This window comes from Mya arenaria, chromosome 15, assembly GCF_026914265.1.
Source record: "Mya arenaria isolate MELC-2E11 chromosome 15, ASM2691426v1".
Classification (NCBI taxonomy): domain Eukaryota; kingdom Metazoa; phylum Mollusca; class Bivalvia; order Myida; family Myidae; genus Mya; species Mya arenaria.
Window position 1 is genome coordinate 49,681,411 of NC_069136.1, and position 19,118 is coordinate 49,700,528.

The 19,118-nt window shown below is 35.7% G+C and overlaps 1 protein-coding gene and 1 long non-coding RNA gene across 2 annotated transcripts; both read right to left on the minus strand.

Moving 5' to 3' along the window:
* Window positions 1-1,128: 1,128 nt before the first annotated feature.
* LOC128219677 (uncharacterized) lies at window positions 1,129-4,982 on the minus strand. The gene is made up of 3 exons (XR_008258621.1): window positions 4,893-4,982; window positions 1,922-2,034; window positions 1,129-1,211 (listed from the first exon to the last, which is right to left on the minus strand). It is a non-coding gene; the product is annotated as an uncharacterized LOC128219677 (long non-coding RNA).
* A 1,896-nt stretch (window positions 4,983-6,878) lies between these two features.
* On the minus strand, window positions 6,879-11,940 carry LOC128219452 (uncharacterized). The gene is made up of 4 exons (XM_052927263.1): window positions 11,868-11,940; window positions 11,280-11,296; window positions 9,975-10,059; window positions 6,879-8,715 (listed from the first exon to the last, which is right to left on the minus strand). The coding sequence occupies exons 1-4, from the start codon at window positions 11,938-11,940 to the stop codon at window positions 7,670-7,672; spliced, it is 1,221 nt and encodes a 406-aa protein (XP_052783223.1). The 3' UTR covers window positions 6,879-7,669.
* Between the last annotated feature and the right edge of the window lie 7,178 nt (window positions 11,941-19,118).

The following is a 19,118-nucleotide window of genomic DNA, read 5'->3' on the forward strand; positions in this document are numbered from 1 at the left end:
AGTTTATACCATCTGTCCCTGTCATAGTCGAAAACCCAGAAATTTCCATATATGCTTCGACCGTATGTGATCAATACATTTTGAATTTGTCCCACTCGTCCAGCTTCAGATTCAAATAATGAGTATAGGTTTTCAAAATTTATGTCTCCTTTTGCCTTCTCAACTAAAGCTGCACTTACTTCCGGTAGTTCTATGCCTGCTACTATTTTGTCTAGCTTCGGTTTCCTCTGTTCAGGAGAGTGTTCTACCCACCTAATCACGAATTCAAACCTCATATCTGCAGAAACATAGGACAAGGTTTCATCTAAGAACATACTTTCAAGCGTATCGAATGTGATATCAAGTAGCAGTCTTCCACTCATCAATTCTGGCAAATGCTGCCTGCAGTACTTCATCAATGTCGGCATTTCAAAATTAAAGAGACTTGTGAGATGGAGTAGTCTTTCTACGTTTGATACATCAACTTCTGTATCGTTAACGTATTCCACACAGAACGCTTTGAGATTTGGTATCAGCAAAAACTCGGCCAAGTGCAACACTTCGGAAACATTATCCAATGTCAACATTGGAGCTTCCCCGTACAAAAACATCATCGCCATATCGATATATTCTGGAGAGAAGAGTTTCAGCTCCAGAAAACCTTAAAGAAAAAATGTTTAATAACCTGTTGTTCATGTATCATTCAATTATGCAATACGTTCGATATAATGGGAGTGTGCGACTAAGGTAAACAGTACATGCGGTTCCTAGCTGAAACATTAGCAAAATAACTTACGGCAAGTAGGATAATTAACGATTTTTAGTAAATCATTTACATATTGATTTAAGCAAATTGCATTATAAATTGAACCCTTTTAAAGGCTGTTGACCCTGAAGCGTGATTCTCGATTGCTATATGAAAAAATTGTAAGGCTATGGTAGGTAATGACAAACTAGAATTCCATTTGCCTTTCTTAAAGACTTCTATTTGTACCTAAAGTAATGTCTTTCAATTGATAAAATAAGTATTCAATATTGGTTGTCGAAGTTATAAAGCATATTTTTCAAAATAGCAATGATACCTTTTGCAAATTTTCTTCGTTTGCATGTAAGACGCTGTCGTAATTAAACACAAATCTTACTCTACCTTTAGCCTGTTCGTTGAAATCATTTCTTCTCATTGCCTGAACGAATGGACTCACACTCGCGACACAGGCATGGTAACGCTTACTCTGTCAAAAAAAGTCAAGAAAAAATGTTATAGGTAATGTTCTTTTGAATTAATATCGTTAAATATTAAATATATGAGGTACGTGCATGTTCTTTGTATCATTTAATAAAGTGTTTTCTCTTTTTTTGCCATTAATCGGGTTTTTTCTTTATTCTGAACTTATTTATCTGTAAGATTTGTATAATCTACATGCAAAACCCTTTGGATAGAACTATGCTATCATTTATCAGTTTAATCAAACAATTTCTATAGACACGCTTGCTGTGCCTGCAAGTGACAAATAAAAAAGAGCAACAGTGAATTTTCAGATTCAGTAAGTCGATAATGATTATTTGAATAAATATACAAACAACTGGTTAACTACTTACATATCAATTAACAAAATATATTTCCGGACACTGGGTTAAATAAGTTTGTTATCATAATTCCCTGTTTGATACTAATGTAAATAAATGCAGATTGGATTGGTTATCACATGATTTGATCAATGTTCAAAGAATTTAGAATGTCAGAATCAAAAGATAATCAGCATTTGTCATTAAGCAGATATATATACAAGTTTTTAACAGACGATAGCCTTCAATGCTTCTTTGGTCGATTTTATCATTAAACTACAGGGACAAGCCCAGTAGAGAAATAAAATCGTTCAAGAGAACCATTTTTCAAAATTATAAAAAATTAAACCATTTTCAAACATAAGTTCAACCTCACCCAGAGTTCATGTTTCACTGTGAAGTCGCAAAAGTAACTTTGTTCCTCCACCTGTTGCCTTAACAACGCACGAATGGACACCGGCCATGTCTCGTTTTCATCAAAGTCCATGTCTTAAAGAAAACAATACAATTATCCACTTAACATATTTCATTTCATTAATAGTGCAATTTAAACAATAACGTCAATCCCAGTAACCAAAATATCCTAAGTGTCTTTATTGCGATTTGTCCAATACAAACATTATAGAATTCTATAGAATAAATGATAAAATATCATTTAATGCATAACTTTATTGTTCGTGCGATGTTCTTCGGTAAAACTATCAATTACTAGTCGCCTGAAACCAAAACTTTACCATTATGCTGAAATATCAGGAAACCAACAATATCATATAGCGCAAACATACGTGATCACTTTTTGATATCTGATATGCGTGTATGTACATAACAGGTGATATAGCTGCTTTTCGTCTTACCGAACAGCCGCAAATATAATAAATCTGTAAAATTATAGTGATAAAAATTGTAGGAAAAGTTTTCTTTCTTTTATTTCATTTAACAACACACAAGTTATTTTCAACATTCACTTCCAAGGGTTTCAACCGTTAGATGAATTATTTAAATTAATAAATGAATTGCGGGGTTGATGTCATTATCGGGGTATGAACGCAATTGGGCTGGTCAATGTGTGTGGAGTCCGAAGGACTCCACGCGTACTTTGACCAGACCAATTGCGTTCATATCCCCAATAATGACATCAATCCCGCAATAAAATATTATATTTACATCAATTGTACATTATTTCATTTTCTTGAATTGCTTAAAAAATACTTCATTTCATTTAAGAAAACCTTTCAGTAATCCTTTCTTACCTATTCTGTAAATAGAATGACCCGACTGTAACCGGAAACATATTTTCAAATGACGTTACAATAACACGGGAAAAAAACAACCACTTAAAATTACTTTAAAACGTAAAATTGAAACACTAATGGCAACAATACATTTAAAATATAATCAATTAACACTTTCTAAAATATTGATTTATATTTTACGGGACCTGCTGACACAATACAAACAATAACAAGATCAATAGTGTTCATGTATATTGTACTGCGATGAATTGCGATCCAAACATATCCGAAGATGCTGCGTTCATCTATTGATAAACACAATTGCATAAAGGCAGTTCATTTAAGGAATGGAAGTTGAGGTGTAAACATGATGCAATTAGTGTTTCGAAATGATGTAAGGACCTGACACAAGTCCCTTGAAAATACGTTGCGCTGTAAGGATATGAAATAAATTAGTTAAAAACTCATACAGAGCTAAACGCGAGAATGGATTGCATACTCAAATTATACAGTTAGTAAAACAATACAAAATATATGTAACAGTTACCATATGCAATGCAGATATAACGGCAATTGAAAAAGCTTTGGGCCCAACAAAATGAAAACAGACTGAAGACCTATCAATTCAAGATACTGATTTCTAAATTGACGTCGTGGTATCCAATAAGAGCGTAATACTGATATTTATAAAGACGTCACGCATATCCGATAAGAGCCCGCTACTTATATTTACGATTCAAAGAAAATTAACTTCATAAATACTTTATACAGTTTTTTAGGATTATATGTATCTTTCATGGCCGCAATAACATGTAAGATATATTCCTTTCAACCCGAGTGCAGAACACACTGCACGAAAGGTGGGATAAACCTATCTTACACGAGCGACCCTTGTAGATGCTTTTTCTCCCACCTCAATTAAACAATATATAGTTAGATTTTTTTCGCAGGAACCCTTTTGTACGCAGTGAAAATAATTTGCTTATAGAAAAGTGATGATTTGTGGATGTCATAGAGGATATACACTTTGTGATTTAAAACATGTAAATAGTCAAATCGTTCTTCAATAAATAACTCTCTGGAGAGTGCATCATTTTTTATTTTTTTTTGAAAGCAAGGTGAAACCCTTTTTTGCGACATATGACATATGAAGCGAGAAATGTTTTATTTTGATTTTAATTATTCCCACAATACGAGGTATGTCTACGACAACCATTAAATGCTAAGCGAAGTACACTTGAAAAGGAAGGTGAATGCGTGATGAATATAAAATAGTTAGTTCCATACGGGACCCTTTTTATCTTTGGCCGTTGGCATGATAAGGATTTTCAGCTTGGCCAAGTATTTGAATCTTACTTAGTGGGTGGGGGTGAGAGACAATATACTAATACATTAGTCTTTTCCATGAGAACCTTTTGGTTCTAGGTCTAAATTGGACATATTATTGTGGGTTCTGAAAAACGTTTGTCTATATACATGACTTTTACATATTGTGGACGAATCCCCAAGCGCAATTTCGTTTGTATGAACAATATAGGTACATGTATGCTGTTATATGTTTCTAAATGTGATGGTGTTGAACGTTTGATAGCAAATGTGTTAAAAGATCTTCAAATGAACCACCATATTATCAAAAGGAAATATCCCACCTTAACCACAGTCCATGTTTCACTTTGAATACTTATGTGAAAAACTACAGAAACAAGTTCAGTAGACAAAAGTTTAAATATAAACCCATTTAATGGCACAAGGTAAACGCCAAAGGCATAGAACACAAAATCAAAAAAATCACAAACAAGAAACATGGAACAACAACGCAAAACTTGAGGTCACACAAAACTCACTCTGTTCCTACAACTGTTGTCTTAAAAGGAACATCATGAACATCGACATAGTTCCCTTCACTTTAAAGTCCATGTACAAGAAACACATTTAACTAAACCTTAAAATCTCCAGCGACGTATGGTTATTATACCCATGTTTAACTGATTTAACACTAATTGTTAAATGTAAGTATCTTACTTAATTATAAAAGATGGTAAAACATTGAATACTTTAAAATGACAGATGTCGCACAGTTGATTTCTAATGAATTAAAACATAAACAAGTCGTACCTGCGAGTTATTATGTGTATCAAATCAAAACTATAACACAATGATGATGTATCGTGCACAGGTATGTCATCCCTCTTCGTATTATATTGTAATGGGTAAAATACAATGTGCATTGAGCTTGAAATAACTGCGTCTCACCTTACTTAACCGCCGCTTCTTCAAATGCAATGTTTTAATCTCCTCGCTATCTCAAATAAGATACAAGTAACTGTCTCATTTAACCACATCGCAGCCCAAAATGCATTTGTGTTTTAAATAGGAATTGTTACAATGTGTTAATAAATAAGAAAGTGACAAGGGGAATTATTTAATTGCACTTATTATATACATGTGTTGCTTGCATGCATGCGTGCATACATTCATGCGTATGTTTTCAAGCCTTTGATAAATCTGAATCACTTATAATTTAAGAATATTATGTTTGAAACTTCCTTTGCGCTTTTAAACAAATGAACGCTTCTATTGATATATTTTCAACTAAAAGAAAACGCGTGATTCTTCCAGTCACACCCTTTTCTGAGTTTTAAACAAATAAGGGAGCCCGCAATCACAAGGACTGTTTATCGTTCGTCTTCCTCTACCATCTCGTTCAACGTAGCCACGTGCAGCTCAAACATACTTCAGAACGAAAGTTTCTGTCCTCGTTTGGAGATGTCATTTGAAATGCCTTTCAACATTCACCTTTTTGTGGCAATACTGGTTCCCGAAGGAATTCTTCAAATTGATCTTTAGAAGAACAACTTGTAATTCTGATGTCTGCTGGGGTTGGCTTTCGTGTTGACATAAATAATATCAATATTTATAAACTAATTATGCCCCAGTCTTAGTTTTAAGTTCTGGCCATGCTATTTTGCCCCTTTTTTGTACCACAACGTTTTGTCAATTTTGAGCCAAGTTTTCACCGCGTGATAGCTGAGCTATATGATTAAAGTCGGGTTTTGCCTAATAACTGCCTAGCTCTAGCCTCGTCGTCGCAACGTTGTGCCTCGCTGCCGACACGGTGAACCCACGCTCACTTAAAAACCGGCAGGCACTGACTGATTACAGACCAAATCATTACTAATTTGACTACCGACCGAAATACGTCTACATGCTTTCTGACATAAATGAAAGGGAAAAGATTACCACCAAAGGGTACAGAAAGGGACATTGGGAATAACCAAAATAAAACGCATTATGTTCTAAATCTTGGAATATCGTAGCAGAAAGCGTTTTTTTTGCATACCGGACGTGTGTTTCCGGTCATGTGACCAATGCTGGAAAAACCCATCATGCATACCCAACGCGCTTTTTGGTGTAATTGTAAAAAAGTGCGTTTTCAACGTCATTTTTTCCACAAATTGATAAATTTAGATATGCAAGAAAAACTATCAATCTTGTTTGTCCGGTCCGGATCGAAAAATCCGACCCTCGGGCACGCTGCGTGGCCGGTAACGAGGCTTGCGCGCGTGCCCTCGGGTCGGATTTTTCTATCCGTACCGGAAACACATGATAGATACTTATAAGGTTCTGCAAGATACTTAGCAAGAGACTTGCATTATATGCTGAAAATCGTTTGTAAATTGATCAATGTTCGATGCTCAACCCATAATTACTTAGTATATACAGAAAAAAGGCATATGAACAGTTTTTAAGTTTCAGCTGTTATATTTATTAAATTTACATGAGTTCCAATTCCTTTCTATATGTCCGATTTATGGCAATTTCAGTAACATAACTTAAGAGCTTATGTAATTTTCTGCCCACTTTTCTCCGTGGATTTATGTTAGAACATGACAACAATATATGCTTTGTATTTAAGCATTTATATTTTAAAGTATGCGTGTATTGAAAGAAAGAAAATTAAACATAATGAAAATGTTACATGGTCAATTGTCTTAATGAGTTATACCTGTTTTTCAAGAATTAAATCGGTTAATTGTTAATATCGCAAAAATGAAGCATATAAAAGCCTCAGAATCAACAAGTTTAACAATGAGTCCCAAACAAGTGTTAAATCATCTTACACACACGTACCATGTTACGCCTTTATCATTTTTTTGTTTGGGTTTTTTAAATTTGATAGATCGATTTTCAACGTCTTTATTTTATAGATACATTGCATTTAATATGATGTTCCATCTGTATATTGGGCTAAGGATCATGCACTATAAAATATGTATCTTGATTAATAATTACTGTAAAAAAAACGTCATCACTCATGTCTTGGGATTAATCAAGGTAGTCATCAAAATAGACGCTACAGTCGTTGCTTTCTTCTTTCTGATGGTATGTAAGAATGTGTTGAGTGTTTATACCATCCCTCCGTTGTTCGTCTTGGATTCGTTTACAGTGCGGACACATCACATTGCATTTAAGCCTGGAGCGTGGAATCTCTACTTCTTGAATATTTTTGATGATAGAATAATCCACATTGTCGTCGGGAAGTGGAATCTGCTTCCATTTTACATCGTTCACATTAACCCTACCCAGGTCTTCCAGCGTATATTCCAAACAGGAATTAGTGTTTTTACCATATGTCCTTTGAAAACGAAACCATCTGTTCCCAACAACTCTAAAAGTACAAACATCCTCTCCAGCGTTCATGCATGTTTCATCAACTGAATAATTTCTTTCAAAGCAAGGGTCCGTCCCTGATTGGATCAAACGGATTTTCTTCCGGCTGTAGATGACAAATCCGTCTTTAAATGGACTGACCTTATCTTGGTATTTAAGCTCGATATCGATGTTTTCAATTTTGCAGGAACGTTTGTCGTATATGCAGAAGAAGGAATGTTTTATTGAAAAAATGCTATACATTTTGCCTCATTTACCACCAGCTGTACATCGAAATCAACATTCACTGAAAGAGTCGGTGTCAAAGTTGTTTCGTCACCACATTCGCTGATTGCCCCGAAAAAGAGTGTCGGTTTTCGACAGGTGTATTCTCTCTCACAGTTTGTCCTTTTATTAAGTAAGACTACATAGCATGTTTTGTCTGATATGTACATATTATCAAGCGACCGTATATTTAAATCATGAGAAGTAACCAGACGTAGAAAAGTGCAAGAAAACTGGTCGCCTCCGAAATCTTGAAGACGAATTTTACATTGATTGTTAGCTCTTTCCACAAGACAAAGAGTAGGTTCACTGGAGTTGAAAGTAAAGGATTTTTCGAACGGATCGGGAGTGCTTAGTTCCAATGTGAACCATCTTTCCTGGCATAAGTCAAACACCCAGAACTCTGTGTAAATACGGTCTTTGTGAGTAATCAATACGTTTTGCAGTTTCACCACTGTGTCATGTTCAATTTCAAATACAGTTTGTAAGTTTTGAAAGTTTTTGTCCACTTTTGCTTTTTCAATTATAACCGCTGCTACTTCAGTCAGATCTACACACGCAACTAGTTTGTCTAGGTTCGATCTTCTCTGTTCAGGAGAGTGCTCTACCCACCTCATAAGGAATTCAAACCTCACGTCTGCATTTACATAGGACAACGTTTCATCCGGTAACAAGTTTTCAAGCGTGTCAGCGGTGATTGTAAGTAGCTGATTGCCACCCAACAATTCTAGAAGATTTTGCCTGATATAATCAGACAATTTAGGCATTTCGAAGTCATAGAGGCTGGTAAGATGGAGCAATTTTTCTACGTTTTCCTCATTTACATTGATCTTTTTGTTGATAAATTTCACACAGAAAGCTTTCAAGTCCTGCATCAACAGAAATTCAGCTAGGTTAATCAAGGATGATACGTTGTCCATGGTTAACTTGGGATACTTCCCGTACAAGGACATGATCGCCATGTCGATATACTCTGATGAGCCAAGTTTCAGCTCTAGAAAACCTGAAAAGCAGATGGACTTTCGATCATTGTATCATTAAAGTAGACAAATATACACGAGTGTGTCCGTTTGAAGAAAACATGTGATGTTTGTCAAAACGTATGCTCCCTGAGTGCCGCGTTGTTAGACACATCATGTGGATGATTGAAAATGGGTGTTTTTAAAATAAATCATTGTTTTTGTACTAACAAAATTTTCAAGAAATTAAGCCAGACATTTTACTTTTCCTTTTTACTGCAAAAAAGCTTTCATAACAATGTTGACTGTGACATTAACCTATGACTGAATGACCTCAAAAAACATGTGTCATCTGCTGGTTAAAGGAAACCGACAACTTAAGTTTCATGTTGCTAAATCAAGACGTTCTCAAGTAAGTGTGCGTAACATGGATTGTTCCCATTAGTTTCCTGGTCCTAGTTGATTTCGACAGACAAACAGACCGAAGAGCAGATGTTGGAACTCTATATGCCCCATAAAAAAATTAAAATCATGAAGATCTTTTAAGAGTTCAAAAAAAAATCTTTAATCATTTTAGTAATGTATGGTAAATGTATACCTAAAAAAACATCAGATGAAATTGTGTATCTGTTGTTTGCGGTAGTAATATTTATTTGATAAGTTACGTAAAACAGCTAAGGGATGGCAAAATCAATTTAGAGAACAAAATGAAGGATATTTTTATTGGCCTTATTACTTCTATTATATTACCAGTTGCTGTTGCAAGTTCACAGGTGCATGGAAACAATTGTTGAATGTACGGTGTTTAAAGTTCGGAGGGCTTCAGGACTGTCCATGCAATGGCCAATTGTTTCCATAAACAAATAAAAGTTTGCGCTCGTTTGTTCAAAGGCTGCAGTCTGATTGGATTGAACTTGTGTTTCCAATGAAGCACCTTCGTTTGCTAATCATGCAAAAATATTACTACGAACTTCTTGTGACGTCAAAGTACCAAAGTTTTGACATAAGTTTTTTCTACCATGATATTACGCTCAATTTACCTATTTTATCTGCTTGGACTGTAGAGAACAATTACTTTTCCTGCATAGAACAACAAAGTACTAAATCTATTTCTAATTTTCCTCCAATTAGAACTATCTTTTCTTTCATATCACCACTGAATGCTTGGCAATGAAACTAAATAGTTGTCAGATTTGTGACAGTTTCGTAGCTTTCGGAATACGTTTTTCTTAGGTGTCGCTACAAGAGTAATAAGATTTTATTCAAAATGCTTTAAAATAGTTCATACTAAAGAATACTCTACCTTTGGCCTTTTCTTTGAAGTTATTTCTCATCATTGCCTGGACAAAGGGGCTGGCATACATGACACAGGTATGGTACCGCTTGGACTGGTAAAGAAAGTAAATGAATCTTTTAAATGAAATGATCAGATTGTTTGGTTAAACCTTGGTTAAAGTTTCGGATACTGGGTTTGTCCCTTGTATTCACATTGTTTTTTTAGTGATATCAGTAAAAACATTTTATATTTTGCATTTGCTTTTGAGGCCATTACAGAACACAAATTATCTTCAGATCCTTCCACAGTGCAAAAGTGGTTGGTGAAGTCCAAAACATAAAATGTTTCGAAAGTTCATGTATTTTTTAGTTTTAATAGTCTACACGGAAAAGTATTTTTCAAGAGTAAAACATACGTCTGTGAATCAAATGAGTTAAGAAAATTTAACGAAAGAAGATCTTGTCGCATTCTGAATCAAAAAGCATTTTGCATTCTTTTGGACAAATGTTTTTTGAGTTAAAATGTTCAAGATTACCAAGTCAACAATGTTTTGTGGTTTGTGAATAATATATTTTATAAAAAAAAAAGTTATTTAATAAATAGTAAAAATAGCAGTGACTGAAAAAGTTTCGTAATGAGCAAAAGTCGATTCAGGTAAAATCTATTGGAATTTTCAAAACTGTATAGGATTTCCGACGAATTTGATGAGAAATTAGTAACGCGCTACTTCAATGCTAGTAAAAAACAGGTTTATTTAAATACTACAATTGTACAATAGTTATTGACATTGTTATAGACATTGTTGGTCAAACCTTTTTGATTTTATTTCAAGTCTTTGATATAAAATCGGATTTTACAGATTTTGGGGAACACAAAAATTGATACCGGTATCTACATCCTTTGCTATATAATGGTGTTTCGGTTAAAATACAGTGAATTCGGTGGTTGTTGGTCCAATCTTTACATATTTATATTTAATCAGCAACAACTTTTTTATTGATATCATCTTTTGCCTTGAATGAGGTTAAGTTTATTTTGATTTTCAGGGACTTTTCTTTTAATGTGTCATTATGCAGGACTGATTTTGATTATGCGAAGAATTTTTTTTTTCGGAATACCGGCAACGGTATCATTGTCATTACGCTTGCAAAGAGCGTCTGAACACTTGCAAAGAGCGTCTGGTTGATAGAGACGCACTTTCTATCAAATACGGGATAACGGATCTTTTTACAATTGTTAAAGTAAACATACGAATTCTATCGGCAAATATTACATATCACATGCCGTTCGAACCCACTGAAATAGTGAACTAAATTCATTTCCTTGTTACACAAAGGCAAATATCTTTTCTAAAATAGACATGATAATCTTAAACAATTTGACACAAAAACAACAACAACAAACCTTTGCAAAAATAAATTTCCGTAAAATGTATATGCTTTTTTAGTTCAAATCTTCACAGCTCATTATAACATATACATATCTTGCTTGTATGTATAAAGCTTGCTACATATTTAACCGCAAAAAATATATTTAAAAAAAATGAAACATTTAATGTTTACGTCCTTCAAACCAATTTTTGCACTTTGGATGGCATTGCATTTATCAGTTTAAGACGGGAATACATTGTGTTTGCCACTTGCATCGATTCAGTCCTAATGATTTGCTCGATATTCAACATTTATATCAAAGTATTACCCAGTATAAAAGTATGATGTACATGGCATTCATTACATAACAATATAACAAAATAAAAGTAACTAAATATAAGTTCATGTTTTTAAAATAATCCAGAACGTATTTATAGACAGTTTGTTGAATATGTCGATTGTTTTTTACAATTATGTGCGATGACATTTCACAAATGTCCCTTTCGTCTTACCCATAGTCCATGTTTAACTGTGAAGTCTCAAAGGTCACTTTGTTCGTCTACCTGTTGCCTTAACACAGCATTTATGGACACTTGCTTTGAATTGTCCTCAACCAATTCCATGTCTGAAAATTAAAAATCGACGATAATTTCATAACACTTCCTCAATCTATGTGCATGATAACCAATGATTACATTGAATATAATTATCGATATGAATATGAAATTAATTTGCAAAGTGACTTCGGTCTCATAATTTCACAATCAATTATTAGTATTATGTTAAATAAAAACAATATATACAGTTTACCGTGAATGATGTTGAAATTAAAAGAACGTTATTCCGGTCACGTAAATTCAAAACCTTTACTCTCGATTTGAATTTTCAAAAATAAGAATACACAACGACAAATAGTGGACGACTGTGTATGCGCACACTACTAGTAAGGCAAGAGTTACGTTCCTTTATAATTCGAGTAGCATGCAGATTAACAGATAAAGTGCATATTTGTGTAAATACGCAATTTAAATCATAGGAAACGCAATTGTTTTAAAAATCGATGCGTAACAAAACGCATTAGAAAAGGCGAAATACGCAATTAATTTAAAAGGGACGCGTAATGAATTAATTTGAGAATTGGAAACTCATTTCGTCTTATTCGGCGAACATGATTCGATCAATTTATATTACTCGAATTTCGAAATCCTCTGTGTTTGACTAAAGAAGCTTTCCGTTGATAAACGAGTAAATAGGTATACTATACGATTATAGACGGATGCAGGCGGAAACTCACGTGTTCATATGCAAGCTTTCCCGCGAACATGTCATCTTAAATGTGTATATTTTGAAAATCTAATTTGTTTTGTTATTTTAACTTCACGCTTTACAGCAACTTTAAACACTTAGTTTCACTCATTTTAATTATAAAGTCGTTACCAGATATTGTTTCCAATCACACTAATAAACGGCAATTGACACCATGCCGATAGCGATAAGACTACGTCTACATTGTCAAGTGACCTCTTAGTTAGGGCCCTCCGACAAGTACCCGGAAGCAGACAATAATTTAACAGAAGTTATATATGACAATCAGCTATAAAATGCATGGAAGATGGTTAAACATAGCATTAAAATCAAGTTAAGCATTAAAATAGTTATAATTAATTGTATGCAATGTATGATACAGGTAAAAATAATGTTTAAACTTTTATTTCTAAATAAAAACAATTTTGTTTCAGTAGAATAACAGTCTCTTGTTTAAAACTCAAATTTAGGGAAACAAAAGATGTATTAATTTCCTTAACGAAAGTCAACAGAAAAAAAAACGTTTGTTTAGATCCATTGTCAAACCTCAATGTATTTTGCTGTTTTTCTTCCTTTCTCTATTTAGAAACACCTGTTTAATACAAGTGTAATGAGAAATAATTATTGATATAACTACCTTAGTGTTTTTCTCAATGAACTAATATCCGTATAAAATGTAATGTAAAACTGTTCTAACAAGCAACATAGAAGTTAGAAATGACCAAAGTCATTATAAATGCTCAGGATTTTACTTTGATATGTATCATTTACAAAGATGATTTTGTTTTATCTATACGTATATACTTAATGATACCTTCAGTTTCATATTAGATAGTTAATCAATTTGATCAAATTTAATAAAAAGTGTAACTCAAATCAACTGAGTTATCTCTACACCGCATATGGTTCGGATTTAAAACTTAAAACGCACAAAAAAGAGACAAACTTAAAAATTAAAATAAATCGCAAGATATCGTCAATAGTATACACTTATACTCATAATGATACTTCTTGTTCATTCTGAGGGTTGAAATAGTCTACTAAAAAGTACTTTGTTATCAAACAAATGCAAAATATGCATAATTTGAGCAGCATTTAGGGAAAATGTCAGTATTTTGGATTTCTCTAACTGTCTTATACTATCTCCCACTTATGAAAAACATATTTTGTGTTAAATATATAGAAAACAGCATAATTACACTTATGTTGGTAAGTGCAGATTTTTCAATCAGAATACCAGCAGAGTTTGGCTTATATTTTGATTTATAAAATATTATTAACTTATTTAACGCTTCAAGGTAAAATTCAAGTCCGACAACAGAGAGGTGTACCCCGCCAATCGCAAAGAAGCTCGGAACGCAGGTATCAATGTCAATATTAAGCACGTCACTTATCCAATTAGCCCTGACTTAACTACTACCCTTTCTGTTCAGACGCCTTCTTATGGATTGTATTGCCTTTCTTTGGAAATCTGTTTTTATCGGTTTAATATATTAACCCAAATAATACTACAATCTGCAAAAGCCGACCTTAGGAAACGAATCTCATTGGCGATTTGGTTGACGATTGCCTCACAAGCAATTTGCCTGATGTCGTTATCCCCCAAGTAAAGGGTTATGATCTTTGGCGAAAATAGCAGGAACTGGTATTCTCACGACCTTCTCAGACTCGCCCAAGTAAGGCCACCCAATCCCCACCAAGCAATGGACGCAGGTAGTCCAAAGTTTGGCGTTCCCCTCGCCCTTGCTCTTTCGACAGCCGGACGCGGGATAGAATCAACCAGAACCCAGATGTCTGTGAAATAAGCAGGTGCGGCACATCAACGTTTAAATAATTTTCAAATTAAAACATTTTTACCCAACTGTTATGCGCTAATATTACCTGACCTTGCATGGCTTACGCTTTTTGCCGAATATATATTTTGAATGGAGTCCAACGCCCCATTTTCATAATCCCATCGAGCACCCCCTTGATGGCCAAGTCTGTAGATCAGCTGTGAGATTTATATATAAACTAGTATACAGGTCTCTACGCTTAATGCATTCAGATGAGACGACCGTGACTTATTTTCTCGTACCTGGCACCGCGTTCCTATGGCAAACGGCAATATCTAAATTAGGCGCTATAGCTAGATATTCGGTTACCGTTTTCACCGGAGACGGGCCATTACTTTCGCATGGGTTAACAAGTGAAATTGGCGGGCCATATTGGCTGTTTTTTACCTTATTAGCCGCACCACAACATGCTTCGCATCGTTTGCTATTGACAGGTTACTGCCCCGTACCTGGTTAGATGCACATGCTCTATTGGTGCGACAAGCTCGCTTATTCGGAAATACCCAAAATAGGCCAATACAAAAACTTGCTTTTTAATAATTTATCTCATATGTGTCATAGCAACCGTGGACGACGGCCTCCATGAAGGAAACAAGAATAGGCAACGCATTATGGTGCATCATTGCGTCCGCCTTCTAAGCTGATGACCTTGACCTGCTTCAATTCTCGAGTAACTTGTTTACAATGTGAAAGGTTCATATAATCGCGTAAGTTCTTTTGAAAGGAAAATGTAATGAACGTTAGTAAGTATTGTTCGGGTATGGGCCATATGTCATCTAACTAAAACTGCGAGCAGTAATTCCTAAATGCGGGCTCCGCATTGAAGACGCTCCAGAGTTGTACCTGAAATGGTTGCGGTTCACAGTCTGCTTCCTGGACCAGTCGCCTGAATTTGTTCATCTGAAAATGGGATAGGGCGTCACATATTTTGTTTCTGGTGCCTGGGACATGCTGTGCTCGAAATAATACATTGTTTTGTAATGACTTTAAGGTCAAAATTCTAACGATTGCCATAAGCCTATCTGACTTGGATGTAAGCGTATTGAGATTGTGTACCACTGCTGTGTTATCGCAGTTGAACTTAAATTTATTCCTCAGGCTTACTCCCCAAATGAAGATTGCAACCAAAATTGGGAATATCTCAAGGACTGTTATGTCTTTAGTAGATCTCTTGGTGCCTTCCGGCCGGCCATGCCGCCGCCAGCCACTGACCTTAAAGTATATTTCGAACCCCCTTCCTTTCCCCCAAGCGCTATCCGAAAATAAAATGCCCATCATCGTTACCCGACCAGAAGCGGTTTTGAAAAACTGATACCCTATTATGCCTCTCGTCCAACCGGACAGATTTCTTTATTCTGACATAATGAAAGCTTTTTTGATCCCACATATCTAGTCAATCAGTCGCCTACAAAAGGGGCCACCATATTCTTGATCATATTACTAGGGATACGTACCACCATCTCATTTGTGTCCAATTCTAACCCGAGAAAGACCAGTACGTCCGAGGTGCATTCAGTCTTGTCCGGCGCCGTTGACGCATTTTACTGCCGCAAAATACCATTGAATGTATTTATAAAACCGAGGCATAATATTTCGGTCTTGAACCATCCCCCTCTACAAAGTCATCCATGATAACCTTTGCGATATGACATAATGCTCTAAAAATGTAGCGGAGCGTTCGAAGGTCGAGCACGAAATTGAGCTCCCAAACGGAAGATGTCAAACGAATCTCTTAAGTGAAACCTAGTAACGAAAGGTCGTGATGCTGGATTGGTATGAGTTTAAAGGCATTTTGTATGTGCTTCTAAATAAACAGTTCTGACCTCAATCTTGTATCATTTCGACCGCTTTGTCGAATTAAGTATACTGTACTGACGGTAAGTCAGGGTATATAAAATCAATTATGGAAGAGCCCCGAGGGTAAGACAGGTGGTGTATCATTTGGAACTCGTTTGGGGCATTCTCAGGTACAAGACCGATTGGAGACATTATAACATTTGGGAGGGGTTGCGAGACAAATGGGTCTGCAAGCCTCCTAGCTGCAATTTCTTTCTTAATTTGGTCTTGAGTTATGCTTGGATTGGATGTGGCGGATTTCAGATTGTTTGACATTCGTTCCCCTGCCTTGGACCTTGGTAATGGAAGCTTAAACCACGAGTGAAAGCATTTAGAAGGAATTTGGCCTTCGCCTTATTGTATTGTAAAAAAGCAGTTATATATGTTGGGGATGGGGCTATACCAGCAACGTTACTATAACATGGTAGAAGGCCGCATCTGATTTCGAGGACCGTTGTAACGTGGTGGTTCGGGCCGCTTAGGTCGTTGACCTCGAAATGTCGGGAATGAGGATTGAAAAAGGTTTGCACGGGGTGAACCTTATGACAACGCATTGCGGGATGAATGTCGGCGCATGCAGAACACGCATGTTGGAATTTTAAATTTTAAGTTGCAATGCCAAGAATTGAAATAGTTGCACGTTAATACATTCTGAGTGTCCTTACGGGCCTTGTGGGTTGCACCAATATCGCGCACTAGGATGCACCGCTACAGTAAATCATTGTTGATGTGTGTCCACGACACTGCCCTGGCAGATGGTGAATTCGCGAATTTTCCACATGCTATGTAACCGCTCGTGAAAAGCCTCTTAATGCGCAGACACATATATGGACAAAAAATCATAAAAGCGTCCGTATGTTTTTCTACGGACGTTATTTTGTCCTAACATTCTTTTTGCCTATTTTCAAGACCGCCTTCGCCGGTGACATGAACTGTCGTTCCACTACAAACAAATGACTATTCGACGAAAAAGTAATAAGGCGATATCAATATATTCGCCCTTCATTATTTGTAGTTTAATAGCTTCCGGGACGTGCGCTGTAACGGCGTCGGTAGAGAGACTCATTATCTGCGTCACGAGCTATAAGTTACATTTGTGGGCAAGTGCGGAACGGGTAAAGGTATTTTCAAAATCAACATTTGACGGCTCGGTCAGCCTTGACACCGGTCGTTCTGTCAATTCGTCTTCGTTGACAACCCTTGTCTTCCTTCTCTTCACCCCCCATTCCTCTGCCAGGCATGATGTTATTTGATAAGAGGAATTTTAAAAGATTTTAAAAGATTTTGATCGAAAATTATCTTAAGCGGCCGCTCCTGTTGAATGCCGGTGCAAAATGAAATAGCTTAAAAACACGTTACCGCGGTTATACGAATTCCTTAGAAACGGCGTCATGTAATCCAGAACTATTTCTTAAGCAAAGAAGAAGGATTTGTTATTAAAAATAACCGCCATTATGGAAATACAGCTTCCTATGCTTCAAAACTAACATACTGCTCTCTATGCAATTAGGTGTATGTGTGATGAACTGGCAAAAACTGTGTATAATTCAACCAAAGCCTTAGGGTTGTAGGATGAAGTTGGATTCAAAGACTTAAGACTAGGCTTGTCCCTGTATTGTTTATTGCATTAGGCCACACCAAATCAATGTTTAGTTCCTCGGATTTTTGCCAAAAAAAATTGGAGCGAGCGAGCGAAAAAACAATAAAAAAATATTTTGTCAGTTTTCATAAAAAAACGAAGCGAGCGAAGAGCGAAAAATATATATTTCCTTATATTCAATATAAATAAGAAAGAAATAATTGCCCTTAAACCACTTTTAATGCCATCTTGAACTAAACCTCTATTGGACATTGGGAAAATGTCGGAATGCATACTATTTATTCATCCGTGTTTAGTACAAACATTATATGGATAAATCTAATTTCTTATTACATACTCTAATATGACGATCATTCATAATAATAAATAACCCTGCTTTTAGTAAAAAGTTTGAAACGACTTATATAAATCTACCTGAATCAGTTTAACATCATATGCAACTACATTTAGATATTACTTAGAATTGATTTTGGATTTGTAAAAAAAATCACTTTCACAGACATCATCAAACATCAGCGCCATATAACATAAGACTAAATTTTGTTTTTATTATCACAGGAAATGCACTGACATGTGCTTATTAAAACAAAAGGAACAAGGGTATTTTTCAGAGTACTTTTTTTGGTTATTTAGATGTTTTTATGCACCAGCCAATTGTATCTGCCCCCCCCCCACCTCTAAGTCCGGACTTTGACTTCTGGTCTCTCACAACCCGGGTAAAATACCCGACCTGCAGGGACACACTGCTGGTATAATCCTGGCCAAATGGCCCCGCAACCCCGAATACCTATGTGAGGCCCATTCCCGACTATTTTCAATATAAAGACAAAACTACATTCACTACTCACTGCGGGGCCACCTGAAAGGTAAAAACACAGCCCATTGCCTCTGCTGTCCTCAGAATACCCCTGGAACAAGGACGAGGGGTGGGCGGGGCAGTTACAATTGACAAGTGCATTACAATCCCGGATTATGCTGCAAATAAAAATAAAATATAAGGTGATAAACTTAGGCTTACTTATGTTGAGGTACATCAAGACCAGTGTTTATATCGCTATTTGTGAAAAGATATTTGTTCAAAACTGTTGTTTTGTCAGAATTTGATCAAAAATGAGCTTGATACATCAATTTGGACCAAACAATGACTCATGTTCCAGTTAAGCTGACCTGTCATCTTCAGCATCGTCGTAACGAGGTAAAATTGTGGTCCCTTGTATTATGACTT

What these genes read in the sequence shown, in the direction of transcription:
- LOC128219452 (XM_052927263.1), bottom strand. Translation starts at nt 11,940, where the DNA reads ATGGAATTGGTTGAGGACAATTCAAAGCAAGTGTCCATAAATGCTGTG. An exon ending in CTTCAAAGAAAAGGCCAAAG is followed by an intron (nt 8,716 to 9,974) that starts GTAGAGTATTCT and finishes TCTGCTTTTCAG; the next exon opens with GTTTTCTAGAGCTGAAACTT.